General features: G+C 30.7%; 1 protein-coding gene and 1 long non-coding RNA gene across 3 annotated transcripts in view; one reads left to right on the plus strand and one right to left on the minus strand.

Annotated features, from left to right (window-relative positions):
- Positions 1-15,322, minus strand: part of LOC126856246 (regulating synaptic membrane exocytosis protein 1) — a 161,459-nt gene that overhangs the window by 114,983 nt on the left and 31,154 nt on the right. Inside the window, exon 2 of the mRNA XM_050604587.1 lies at positions 6,834-7,178. Within this exon, the coding sequence (XP_050460544.1) occupies positions 6,834-6,872 (39 nt within the window). The 5' untranslated portion in view covers positions 6,873-7,178. The remainder of the gene's footprint in view (positions 1-6,833; positions 7,179-15,322) is intronic.
- On the plus strand, positions 422-3,751 carry LOC126856332 (uncharacterized). 2 transcript variants are annotated; one of them, XR_007688351.1, is made up of 4 exons: positions 422-645; positions 715-902; positions 2,044-2,542; positions 3,625-3,751. It is a non-coding gene; the product is annotated as an uncharacterized LOC126856332 (long non-coding RNA). The 2 variants fall into 2 exon arrangements; XR_007688352.1 differs by having other exon boundaries at positions 422-902.

The raw sequence follows: 15,322 nt of genomic DNA on the forward strand, positions 1-15,322 counted from the left end.
CGTTATATTTGTAAGAGACTGAATTTTTTGAAACACCGGAGCAGTAGCTTTCTAGGTGATGGGGAAATTGATACAGACAAACCCTCCTACATCGCACTACCGTTTGTCGAAGGCTTGAGTGACGATGTTGGTCGGTTGCTTAAAAATATGGGACTGACAGTGGTTTACAATATACCTAAAAAATTAAATTCATTGATTAAACGCGGCAAGGATAGTTTGCCTATTAGCAATAGAACGGAGGTTGTTTACAAAATAAATTGTAAGAATTGTAGCGCTTCGTATATTGGCCAGACAAAAAGACACTTAAGCACCCGAGTCAAGGAACATTGTAATAATATAAAAATGCACGAAAGTAATTTATCCGTAATTAGCAACCACAAATTAAAATTTGATCATGACTTTGATTGGTCAGCGCCTGATATTCTACATAACGAAAAACATGTAAGAAAGAGAGAAATAGCTGAAATGTTTTTTATTAAAAAATTTGACAACACTATTAATTCCCAAAAAGATACAGAGAATTTAAACAACATATACGATAAATTAATAAAGGTCGTTTAGTTGATCTCAGTATTCCAAACATAGTGGTTGACACAATGTCAGTTTGACATTTCGATTTTTCTCTTTCTACTTTTTAATTATAACGTAAGTTGCTTAATCCTATTTTTTTTCTTTGTAACATGACTATCATTATTTATTGTATTGTAATTTTAGTTTCACTTGATAAGGACCAAAACCATATGGTCGAAACGTCGTGATATAATAATCAAACAATAAATTGCCAGTTTGGTCGTATAAACACTTGTTTATAAATTTCACAGTCTCGAAAACTCTAAAAAAAGAGAGACACCAGGGAGAAGTTAAAGATCCCGCAACAGAAAGCGAGGATAAAGATGAGAGAAGTATGTCTTTAACAAGATTACGCGCTACTTTGACGCGTCGCGATGTACGTTTGGCATTTTGAAGAAGTTTTCAATGAGAGCGAGAAATATTGCGAGCAATTGAAAATAGTGCGATGTAATAAAATCGTCTATAAAATAATTTTTCAAGTAATAATTTTTCATCTCAATTCCAAGACAAAAGTCTCAGTTCAATATTCTTTTCAATTTTTGATTGCAATTTTTTAATTTTTGTGCTACTCAAATCTTGCGAATAGAAAAATAAACAAAAAAAAATTGTGCAAAAACTTGCACATTGCTTTCTCATCATCTTATTTCTCTTACAAAGCTTAAGTTCTTTAAGTTCTTTAAGAGGAAGCCAAATCATCACCGATCCTCACTAACTTCAGTACCAACTATTTTTTAATAATACTCTATTCATGTCAAAAAATTTAATCCAATATCTCAAAATTTGCAAAAATTGAAGCGTGCACATTTCTCAAAAAATTCAAAATTCAAAATTATAAAAAATGAACCCTTTTACTAATTTCCTCATCAAATTCAATATCAACTATCCTTTAATATTACTTTATTCATGTAAAAATATTTAACTCGATATCTCAAAATTTGCGAAGGTAACAGCGTGCGCAGGCATTTCTCAAAAAATTCAAAATTTTATAAAAAATGAGTTCTTTCACCGATAAAAAAATTTAGCCCAATAATCGCAAAAATTGCGGAAGTTACAGATTGTACAATGTATATTCCGTACATCATACATACACTTTTAAAGACTTTTAAAAATAATTTTTCGACATTTTGGAATATTCTAAACACGGTGGCATAGAAAACTGGAAAAAAAAATTATCACAAAAACAAAGTTTCCTCTATGAGGAAGCAATATGTAAAACATTTAAATATATAATATATAATATTATATATATTATAATATTATAATATTATATATATTAAATATTATAAACATTTAAATATATAATATATATTATTATATATTTAATATATTTAATAAATATATTAAATATATAATATTTAAATATTTATTATATATTTAATATATTTAATAAATATATAATATATAATATATAATATTATAATATTATACATATTAAATATTATAATATATAATAAACATTTAAATATATAATAGTGCAGCACGAAAAATATCGAAGTAATATTTCCGTTATCGATTATGGATGGAACGCCTGGACGTGAAAGGAATATCGAAGCGTGCACGCTTTTTCATATTTCGCTCATCGCTTATTAGCAATCGATCTTTTCAAAGCCTTTCGAACATATACATATATATGCCGTCGGTATTTCTATACGTGCGTTATACAATATTAACACACAGTCAGTGAAATATAAAACTGATCTCCGATGTAATCTTGACGGCGCCAGATCCCGCGCCGGCGATGAAAGTAATGGCGGTGTTTGAGACGAATCGCCAAGAGAGGGTCTCGCAGCCATAAAAAGCGAACCTCCCGTACGTATCACGATCGACCTTTAAGGCCATTGCCGAATATTGAGGCCATCGAGGAGCAAATAAATAATCTCGCGCCGTGGGCTCGATAAATTTTGAAACAGCCGATAAATACAGCCGAATCCTCTTGCACCGCCAGAGATCGGCTGGACCACTCGTGTGCGAGGTGAGAAAAAAACATAACAGCCGTAAAAAAACGAGGGTAGCGCTCACATGATGTTCTTTTCAATATCCAAATGGAGTACGAAATTTTTATGAAAAGGTTGGAAAATAAATTTATAAAAAAAGAAATAAATTGAACATCAAAAGTGTTTAGAATGAAAATTAGTGTAAAGATAAAGTTTTATATTGCTATATATTAATATTTTTTTTTTTTACTCAGTTACAAATTCTTTTCTATTACAAGTCATGTATATTAGCAGAGTTGGGAAGTAACGTGTTACCATTACAGTTATTTTTTTGGTAATTATAATGATAATGACGTTACAAATTTTATTTGTAAAAAAAAGTAACTTTGTTACATTTTTTCAGTAATGAGTAACAAATTCAAAATTTACTTTGGTCGTTACCTTTTTTGAATTTACTTGGTATAATTTTCATACAAAGAAAAATATTCATAAGAGTATTGAAACGCAGTATAATTAATAATGATAGTGCCATCAAAATTATATTGTTATTCAATGTAAATAATGTTTAAAACTTTAGTATTTAGTATAATTAGTAGTTTAATTTGATCTTAGCATTAAAAATTAAATTAAATTAAAAAAAGTAATAAAAATTGTAATGAACCTTTTTTTTTGAGTAAACTGTAACAGTAACAATTTACTTTTTAAAATTAGTAACGAGTTTTTAGAAAAAAAAAAACAAAAACAAGTTATTTTATATAAAAATAACTTTTTTTTTTTTTCTAAAAACTCGTTACTAATTTTAAAAAGTAAATTGTTACTGTTACAGTTTACTCAAAGAAAAAAAAGATTCATTACAATTTTTATTACTTTTTTTAATTTAATTTAATTTTTTTTTAATGAAAGATCAAATTAAACACTACAAATTTATACTAAATACTAAAAGTTTTTAAACATTATTTTACATTGAAGTAACAAAAACAATATAATTTTGATGGCACTATCATTATTAATTATACTGCGTTTCAACACTCTTATGAATATTTTTCTTTAATAATAATAATAATAAGTAATAATATTAATTATATTATTCTCTAATAATATAATTTTAATAATATCATAGGTCAGAATGCGAGAAAACATTAAGGGCGGAATGAATAAGAGTGACGACGAGGAATATTTGTGCGGCAAAATTTCGCTTAATGTATTTCCATAGGACACGAAAGAGACAAATAGCGAAAAAAGCGGGAAATAAAATAAAATCAAGTTTATATCAAATATTTAAATGAAGATAGAGGAACTATTCAATATGCGCACTGCGAGCAATAAAAAACAGCGAACCGTGTGACATTAAATGTCTAGTAGAATATTACGGAAAATTACGTCCCTATAAAAATAGCGAGAATATAATTTTAATTAAAAATATGCAAAAACATTTGCAGTAATGTGAATTATTTATTACAAGAAATAATATATTGTAAATATAATATGTGTTTGTGTGTATTATTTTTCATATTTTTATTACTCAAGCAGATAGCGTGCTAATTAAATTGAAAATCCCAAAATTATGAGAATCAAATAAAGTCAAATATTTTTCGAGTGTATTTATATATCTCTTTATTATTGATATAAATAGAAATGTAACGGTGAGACAGGGCGCAGAGAGATGATAGAGCGCGGAAACTCCAAAGCTACCGTAAAGCCGGGAACATAGAAGGCACATAAGAGGACCGACGAATAAACATTTTCAGCGGCACCGGCTGAGAGAAATATCGCGTGCGAAAGCTTTCATCTCATCAAGCTGCTTTTGGAAAAGCGCGGACGTGGCGCAAAGAGATTTTCTACAGAGAAACAGACACACACACACACACAAAAGTGCACGCGGGCGCGTAAAGAAACGGTTTATACGCAAAAAGATCAAGAAGATAATCCTTGTGTCACGAGTACACGTGTCGCGAGCGCGAGTTATTTTATCCTTTTTACATCTTTTAATAGCGAGTTTGTCGCAAAGTTATTCTTTTTAGCACAGAAATTAAATTAATTTACTTTGTAACAAATGTTCAAAGCAAACTTAATTGATTATTTTGATTTATTAACGATGGAAACGGGGAAAAAAGATTCTTATATTTTTGCTTCCTCATAGAGGAAGCTTTGAAATTTTCTTTTCAAATTTTCATGCTAATGTGTTTAGAATGTGATGTTCTAAAAGGTCGAAAAAACATATTTTTACAAAATGTTGAGTGTGTGTGTATGTATATATGTATGTGTACAAAAAAGGACGAGGTTGCTCTAACTTCCGCAAATTTTGAGATATCGGGCTAAATATTTTTACATTAATGTCGACATATTTGTAATTACGATTACTAATATTATAATGGGAAGGAAATAAAGTTAGGAGCGAGCAATGTGCAAGTTTTTAATTTGCACAATTTTGTACTTGTTTTATCTTTTTGTCTATAATTATTATCAAAAAATTAAATAATTGAAAATGTTGAGATATATGATTTTCATCTCGCTTTAATATATCACGTTAAATATTTGATATTTATGACTATGACTCAGTGTAATAATATTAATTTCAATATCAATAAATTTTAATATTCAATTTTAATCATATTTCATACCACCATTATATAAAATGACATATATCGTAACATCGTAACATTAAAACGCAGACTTTTCATATTTAATTATGCAAATGATCAGATTATATGGACCGATTATTATCAAATGGAATAGCTCTCGCTAACCGAGAGAACGGAAGTAGTCGTATTGAAGGGAAATTTACAATTCTAAAGTGTGACTTTTATGACGCTCCATTTGCACACGAATAAATGCTTTACATTGCCATTGATCGAGAAACCAAGTTCGCTGTACTTATATATATATATATATATATCTTAAAATCGCGCCTGAGTCTCGGGATCTTATGTCCACAGATTTGGTCTGGATAGATATTGGGATCGTCCGTTTTCGGGCGCTCCGTATTTTCGTCGGGATCGATGCCAACTGTTGAATATTCGATGCGCCGCGGATATTTGTCGGGATGAAACCGGTCGTTAAATAACCATCCGGGCACGATCTATCGATTACTGAGAATTTTCTATCCTCATTTGATTCATGCAGATCTCTCGCCGTGCGGCTCGGCTCGCGTGATGTAATTACGGACGTTTTAGTGTATAATTCACATCTGCATGACTTTACATTTCATTACGTCTAAAAAAAACTCGATTGAAAATCGAGTGACGTGATGTGACGTAATTTTCATTCGCATTCACGGATGCGAACGAAATCCATATCATCGGTGTATCGAATGCAATTATGTAGTGGAATCTTTGACAATTAGCGTCATGTGTAATTTGTGTTCCATTATAGATTTAATAGCGTCATCTTCTTCACACGTTATACAGGGTATTTCTAAATAAATGTGAAAATTTTAGAAGATGATTTTTTGTTGAAAATTAAGAGTGATCTTTCATATAAATATATACTTCTATATCCCTCCCTACATTCCTTTAAAAGAAGAGGTAAAAATTAGGTTTTTTTAAATTATAATTTTGTGTTGTTTTTGTTCTATTTTTTCCAACATTTACTATAATTTTGTTTTGTTTGCTCATTCTAATTTTCAAATCTAACTGCTTCTATGTACTTCAAACACTTATTGCAATTCTAGTGTTGTGCTGTATTAATTTTAAAATTTAACTCTTCGTAACTCAAAACCTATGCCATTTAGTGTTGTGTATAATAATGTATTTTATTTTTTTTCTTGAAAACTATTGATTTTAAAAAAATTAAATAAATAAAGATGTTTCTAAAGGAATTAAGCTTTCTAACGCATATTTTTAGATGATCACAACCCAGTTCATTAAAAAGTTCTAATAAAAAATTGAATAAAAATTGTTAATTTCCTCTTATAAGCATACAGAAGATTAAAAAAATATTAATAAGTATCCTTTCTACCAGTGAAAAATGTCCACTAAATTTCATTTTTCTAACTTGTCCAAAACTTGAAGAAAAAAATTTAATTTTTACCTCCTCCTTTGGATGAGTGTAACTCCTCAGGAAAGAACATAGGAGTATATATTTACAGGAAAGACGCCCTTAATTTTTGATAAAGAATCATCTCCTAAAATATTTCGTACTTATTTAGAAATACCCTGTATGTATATTAATATCGTTAAAATTCACATTTTTTAAAATTTAAATTCAACGCTACTCTCATCAATTCGTATTTGAATAAATAAGGTAATAAAAATTCCACAGACAAAATCATTTTGCAATCGCTTAATAAAAATTGATCTGAAAAAATTCTATACGGGACGATGTACCTACCTTCTTCATAAAAGATTTTAATGCGTTGTTGCTAAACATCTTGACGGCTCTTTGATCCCGCTGGTTCTCAATGAAAAAAAAAACAGGGGATCCCTAAGTCCCAATCGCGTCTCTCGTCACTTTCTGCTGATCGGTGTTGACTGCCGGCATAAAAATCCGTGGTCCGTTGCTGATTCACAATCGCGGATCTTGGTTTACAATATGTCTGTGACAGAAGTGTAGTATCTTGTTTGATGACAACTGGAGCCGTGCGGCTCGCCCTCCTGCCGCGAGATCATCTCCCGCGATTGTTATCACCAGCTCTCAAAGTGACATGGGAGTCTGCGGTGCGTCTCGTCGTTTATTCTGAAAATCAAATGTCAACCAGTTTAATGACGTGCGAATATGACAGGTTCGAAATAAAAATGCACGTATATAATCGAGGCCGTATTATCTATAACGTATACATTGTAATTGGATATTTTATGCTTAAATAAATTTGTGATAAATGATGAACGCGCGATATATATGTCCACTTCTCTGAATTATGAGCTTCGATAATACAATCCATAATTGTCATCCCCTTGAATGTTCTACATTTTATAATTATTTTCAGAGTTTATTCCGAGCGTAATAAATAGATTTTCTATGTTAAAAGAGGAATATCAAGGTTTTTGCAGAGTTCTCGTGCCATATCGCTTCGTAGTTTGCAAACAGTGCTGTCGCAGCTTAATGTTAACTGCTTTAAAAGGAATATTTGACCGAACATAACTTCGTTAGAAAGTTTAGACAAATATTTACCAGCGCAAATTAATATCTGGCTTTGTTTCATCGCGCACACAAGGTCAATAATTGCTGACAGCAAGCGCATGCACATTGCTTGATGATTAATTTCAATTTTTTGAACAAAAATATACGAAAAGGTCATCACATTAATAATTTAATTTCTAAAACATATATAAATACAAAATACATATACATTTAATACTTTAGTAAATTATAGTATTTTAGAATAATGATAAGACAATATAATCTTCTTTTTAGTCTATTATTAACAAAAATTAATTTTTATTCGGAGAGGCGCAAGCTTCTCATAAAAATTTTGATTGTTATACTTTAATAAAGTAACAGGGAGAAACTTGTTTGATCTTATTTATATTTCATGCTCCATAAAATTCTGAAATGTCACATTGAATTTATATAAAGTCACACATGTCAAAGGAATAATTTAATATTTATGTATTTCATCATTCAGTATTTTCAATTATCGAAAAACGTAGGACATGTCGAAAGATTCTTAATTCTCTCAAGTATAACTGATGATGTATTTATAAATACGAATATCTAAATTTGAATACGTCATAATACTTGAAACTAATAATCAGTTACATAAATAAACAAGATGAAAATTGTACAAATTAGAAACTTGCACATTGATTCATCATTTAATTTCGCTCACAAAGCTCAAGCTTCTTAAAGCAAGCGAGTTTTTCAATTTTGGCTTCCTCATAAAGGAAGATTTCAAAATTTGCGAAAATTAGAGCATGTACAGACATTTCTAAAAAAAAAAATCATAATTTTATTAAAAATAAATCCTTTCATTCTTATCAAATTCAATATCAACCATCCTAATGATACTCTACTTATTTAAAAAAATTTAACCCGATATCTCAAAAATTGCAGAAGTTAGAGGTTGTACAATTATAATATATTCTGTACATATACATGCATACACACATACAGATATTTTTTTTTAATTATTTCTCAAGTATATTTAGTACATTATTCTCTCTTCAAGTGTAATAAGTACATTATTCTCTCAAATATAACTGATGATGTATTTATAAATACGAATATCTAAATTTGAATACGTCATAATACTTGAAACTAATAATCAGTTACATAAATAAACAAGATGAAAATTGTACAAATTAGAAACTTGCACATTGATTCATCATTTAATTTCGCTCACAAAGCTCAAGCTTCTTAAAGCAAGCGAGTTTTTCAATTTTGGCTTCCTCATAAAGGAAGATTTCAAAATTTGCGAAAATTAGAGCATGTACAGACATTTCTAAAAAAAAAATCATAATTTTATTAAAAATAAATCCTTTCACCGATTCTTATCAAATTCAATATCAACCATCCTAATGATACTCTACTTATTTAAAAAAATTTAACCCGATATCTCAAAAATTGCAGAAGTTAGAGGTTGTACAATTATAATATATTCTGTACATATACATGCATACACACATACAGATATTTTTTTTTAATTATTTCTCAAGTATATTTAGTACATTATTCTCTCTTCAAGTGTAATAAGTACATTATTCTCTCAAATATAACTGATGATGTATTTATAAATACGAATATCTAAATTTGAATACGTCATAATACTTGAAACTAATAATCAGTTACATAAATAAACAAGATGAAAATTGTACAAATTAGAAACTTGCACATTGATTCATCATTTAATTTCGCTCACAAAGCTCAAGCTTCTTAAAGCAAGCGAGTTTTTCAATTTTGGCTTCCTCATAAAGGAAGATTTCAAAATTTGCGAAAATTAGAGCATGTACAGACATTTCTAAAAAAAAAATCATAATTTTATTAAAAATAAATCCTTTCACCGATTCTTATCAAATTCAATATCAACTATCCTAATGATACTCTACTTATTTAAAAAAATTTAACCCGATATCTCAAAAATTGCAGAAGTTAGAGGTTGTACAATTATAATATATTCTGTACATACATGCATACACACATACGGATATTTTTTTTTTTTAATTATTTTTCGACGTTTGGACTCTAAACCTAAATACATTGGCACAGAAAACTGGAAAAAATTTTGCCACGAAAACAAAGCTTCCTTTATGAGAAAATAAAAAACCTCGCTTTTTCACATTTAAGATAATTATTAGTTTTGGTGAGCAGAACCGGCTCGATTCATTCATATAATATTAATAGAAATGCAAAGAAAAGCTTTAATTAGGCAGTTCTATTCGACAACATGAGCGAATATAATTTAAAATAGAGAAAAATAAAATGTAATTACGCGACTAATGCGTTTGATATTGCGCGACTTGATGTTATTAAAAATAAAAATTTTTACCGGAAATTGCGAAACGAGAGATCAAAACGAAGTTCGCTAAATTTAATCAACGTACCAACATTCTACAATATACTCCTTCTCATTAGCTGTAATTTCAATCAAGGAAATCATCCACGCGGCAACTAAAGGCCTTTAATTCCCGAGTGTAGTTGATCACGAAGGTACTGTAATTACAAATTCAAACTCCGCAACGCTGCTATAGTTATTGAAACTAATAATAAATTTATACAAACCTACATATGACATGCTTACACTCTCTATTTATACACACACGTTTCTGTCTGATGTAATCAATAATGCTTGACAATAATGAGGTATTTGTAATCTACACAATCTGTACTTGTGTTTTTTATCTCCGCAACTAATTAAGATTAAATTATCATATTAAACGCTTGCTATCGATAACTAATAATATTGAATAACAAATTTAAATTAATACATCTTCATAGACTCTCTTTTCTCTTTAACATAATAAAATTATCAAATTTGTAATAATAATGTCATCTTTATATGCGATTAGTAGATATGATTGCTTTTTTAAAATGAAAAATTTTCTATAAAATAAAACAATTTGCGAAGGACTAATTATACATATACTGACAGAAATTGAAATTCCAACATTAAAAAAGAGTTATATAGATAAATGAAAATTACAGAATATTTGTTTACATAAATATTTATTTTTATTACATTTTTATTTTTATTATATATATATATATATATATATATATATATATATATATAATTTATTTATTTATGTAGACATTTTTTATTATTATTATATATGTTTATTTATTACTATTATATATATTATTTATTATTATATTTATGTTATATATATATATATATATATATATATATATATATTTATTTATTTATTATTATGATATGTATATATGCTTCTTAAAGTAATTTTTATTTTATATATATATTAATTTATAAATATATTAAATTTTTTCTTATATATATAAATTTAATATATTTATAATTTAATGTATATATAAAATAAAAATAAAAATAAAAAATGTAATAAAAGTAAATATTCATGTAAACAAACATTCTATGTAATTTTCATTTAGCATAACTCTTTCCGTTGAAATTTCAATATTCGTCAACGTATTTATCATAAGAGACGTTTTCTTCAATGTTTTTTTGAATGCGAATAACCTGTAGGGATGTTATCATCAATCTCGAAATCATCCGAAATATTTTTTGAACGTTAATTTCCGCAAAATCATTTTACAAGCACCGATGCAGGCATTCTAACGCCATCGGCCGTTTGACAAACTTGATCAGCTTCAACTTTTGATTTCGTGCAGGGGCAGAAATCCGGCGCGGTCTCACCGCATACGCTTTGAAAGCCGCGTTCACCCTCTTCCGCATTCTGCGGATCGGGCAATTAACCTGTCCTGCGGTAAGACAAATTTCGGTTGCAACCGGTTTTCATGGCTGCGTGAATCATAGTAATTGCGATGTAAATGGCTCCGTTAACCATTCTGCTCGACGGAATTAACGCGACGCTGCCCTGTTTCGACGTCGCGCTAAGCGCGTCATTGTAATCGAAATTTGTTATTGCCTCGGGCTTAGAAATTTCGCTTAATGTTACGCGGTCATGTACATGCATAAAATATGAGCAATAAACGCACGACATCAGAGATATAAATATACATTAAAAGTACAAATGTTGGCCCAAATTAATATTGAATATTTTAAACCTCCGTTAATTGCAATATTTTTTTCTCGTGAATGCAAATTTCACGGATACACTAATTTTCCCATTATTTTCCTACGCTTCTTGAAACAATTTTTCTTTTATTTAGCACTTGACTAATAGACCAGACACTAAAGTACATAAAAAACAGTGAAGAACAATACGTAGTAACTTGAATGTATATCTATTGGATGTTGCGATTAACGGAGGGTTAAAAGATAAAAAATGGGGGAAAACGTTCCGTTTCTCTCAAAGTGAGGGCGGAAACATTCGCACGAGGTACGCGGTGAAGAAGCTCACACGGAGACAAAGCGAAAATGTGTTTGAACGTGGCGATGAGACGATTATATCAATTTTCGAGAAGGAAAGGCGGGAAAAATATCAAAGAGACAACGAGAGCGGCGCGAAAGGGTGATGTGGGGAATCACGGAAAGAAGCACGCTCTGGAAAGAGGAAGCGTGGGAGAAAAAAGATGAGTATGAGGTGGACGGGGTGGAACAATGAGCGGAATGGAATTTGAAGATCTCCACGCTCGTAATATCCCGGCGTATATTAATTTATCTCATAATGATCCCGCCGCGGCGGATAATATCCCTCGAACGTGGGCGCCCGTCGCTCATGGATGAGGAAGGAAGGAAGGAAGGAAGGAGGAGGAGGAGGAGGAGAGAAGCAAGCCGGCAAGAAGCAGTCCGGTATTTGCTCATATTAATCGCCGAAGTTAATATTGGCGTGGGATGACGCGATCGACAGGTTGGCGAAGCGCGGCGTTGGTTGCACAATTGCTCGAAAATCTGATGGATCCGCGAGTACGAAGGAGAGAGAGAGAGATGGGGTGGTTCTGAATATCGCGTAACGCGTTGATATTTGGTAGATCGTTACTCTTCTCCCCGGGGGGGATTAAATTTTACGAGCTACGTTAATTAGCGAAAGCGTATGGTGATTCGTATTGGGAAAAAAGGAGCGAGGAGGAGGAGGGAGGGGAGGATGTTAATGACTGGTGTATCTCGCGTGGTCATGATGAATAAAGGCGGTATCGTATTTTCGCATCGCGATTGATGCCGTTTCACTTATGAGTTTACATATGTGTATTTTATATTTTTGCTTCTCTTAGTAAGATAAAAACTTTTTTTTTTTTTATATTAAATCCTTTATCGTTATCAAACTGATGCTTGATAAATATGCCAATTTTCCATAAATCCGCTCCCAATATTCTTATAATGGATATTTAATACTGAGAAAATCAATATTGAGCATCAATAATATATTGAGATAAAGCCCAAAAAGACTCCATCAAGATATTATGAATAAACAGCAAAAGCAGAGTCGTATATAGAGAAGCATTAAACCGTAACACGCATTATCCGCGATGGATGGATCGCCTTAGAGCGAAGCGCAAACAAACCACTCCGCAATGTACGATGAATAATCTGACTAGAAGGAGTTTCCGATGACGTATACGAGAAGCGGAGACAAAATTATCCGATAAGATCGGTCGGTGCACGAAACGCAGAAAGGAGTTCACAATGATCGTCGGAAGAAGGACGCGGTCTGTGTGTAGCGACCTTTATAAACGCAACGATGAACAGCATAAACGTGGAAAATATCTGGAGCGTATTGTTGCGAGGTTAAAGACAAAGAGGAAAGGGCATTGCAAGTTCTAGTGTAATGGATATGAACAATCAAGACAGCTGGCCGGCACTAATTGCACGGACTTGGGTCTATTGTAAGGTCTTAGCAGTTAAAATCACGTCTTACGGCGTGAAAATAGAACTGAGTACACACGTGATTTTAACTCTGTTCAGATATTTCTTACGTCCATGTTGGGCAGTACGTTTATGAAAAACCTCGGGATGTATATGTACATAATATCGATGAGATAATGAAAAAGCAAGCAAATGAAAGATGAAATAAAGGCGGAGAGAAATTTCTCGCTTAAATGAGCGAGAGAGAAAAAAGGCTGCAATAAAAAGAATGCCATAAATCTGCAAATAACACTTGAAACCGATACTGAACACAATACACATCTATTTTTAAACATCGATCTCTTGTATACACGGTTCTTCGATTCACATTTTAGACATCAGATGTGAATCACTGGGATATAGGATAAGTTCGACGAAAGTGTGTTTCTATTCCAGTTTAAGATACAATAAATAACAAATTTCCTTTCCTCAAATTGTTTTCCTATTGTACAATATGATATTTCGAATATTGCAAGAGAAGGATATTTATATGCTACATTTAATACTATAAATGGATACTTGAAATTTAGCCTAAAATATATGATCGTTGATCAGAAATGATCATATACTTTATTTTGCGTCAAATACAAGATCTCAAGAATTATTTTTCTTTTTTTTTAGAAATTTAGAATTAATAACAAAGTATATTGGAATAGTTTTCTCTAATAGGTATACTCTCTCTGTCTGTCTGTCTGTCTGTCTGTCTCTCTCTCTCTCTCTCTCTCTCTCTCTCTCTCTCTCTCTCTCTTTCCTCTCTGCTTTTATTTATAAATTTTAACAAATAAATTGTGTCATTAATTTTTTTTGCACGTACATTTCGAATGACCCATTTTTCGCCAGTTAAAATACACGCGATCTGAAATCGTATCGTCTGCGGTCAAAAACTAGTATATCGAGAGCCGTGAAAGCAGACATGTCAGTTATTGCAACGCTACGCGTGCGGATACGCGATATATGAGTGGCTCACATTCCTTTTATATGAACAAAATTCCGTACGCGAAGAACGGACGCATTGCGAAATAATGAGAAATTATCGCATACATTCAGCTTTCGTAATAATACAGACATTAATTTTGCTTTTCGTTTTTAACTCTTTGAACAATCACGATGACATAAGTGCCGTGTATATATGGCGAGTCGTTAATTGAATTTGTCGCTTAAAGCGATGTGTTATCTGTTTTAAAACCATTTTTCCTTGATTTATGAGAATTATTCAAAATAAATGAGAAAATAAATTCAATTATTATTCACTAAGTCTTAGAGTCATCTGTAATACTTGATTCTAATTATGAGTGTGCATGTACATTTGTCTACGTTTCATAAAATATTTTATTTTACTTTTTTTTTTTTTAAATTGATTGCTTTTTACAGAATGTTGCAAACAAAATTTTTTTTTTTTTGCCCAGAGATTTGCCAGAAAAAAATAAAAATTTAGCCGAAAACGGCATTCTGAATTAAATTGATCTTGAAATCAATTATATTCTTAATTCTGCAGTTTTGTTTTCGAATATCAACTAAGCCCGTAGTCAAATTGGAAATGTTAACTCGAGAGGAAATCGAGAAATGACCGCGTTAAATTAGATCTCTATGTGTGGTCGATTGCACAAATCTGTCAGACATTTGCACTCGCGATATAAGAATATATCTCGATCAAATATGCGATGAGACAACTAATAACTATTAAATTACTTAGAATTAGAAATATATACGATTTATTTGGTGAAAGAGTGAAATTATTCAGAATGTTGCAAAAAATTTTGCACTGCAATGTAAAAACTAATGCATCATAAGTTAATCTCCATTAATGTTGGCTGTAATTCTAGATAGAGCGCTCCTCAATCCTTCAAATTACTATTTTAATAATAATATAATAATGTTTTTACATCCAAGTTTTTGGAACAAATAAAACCTGAATAATCAAAGCATAATTATTATAATATAT

Source organism: Cataglyphis hispanica, chromosome 18, assembly GCF_021464435.1.
Source record: "Cataglyphis hispanica isolate Lineage 1 chromosome 18, ULB_Chis1_1.0, whole genome shotgun sequence".
Taxonomy (NCBI): Eukaryota; Metazoa; Arthropoda; class Insecta; order Hymenoptera; family Formicidae; genus Cataglyphis; species Cataglyphis hispanica.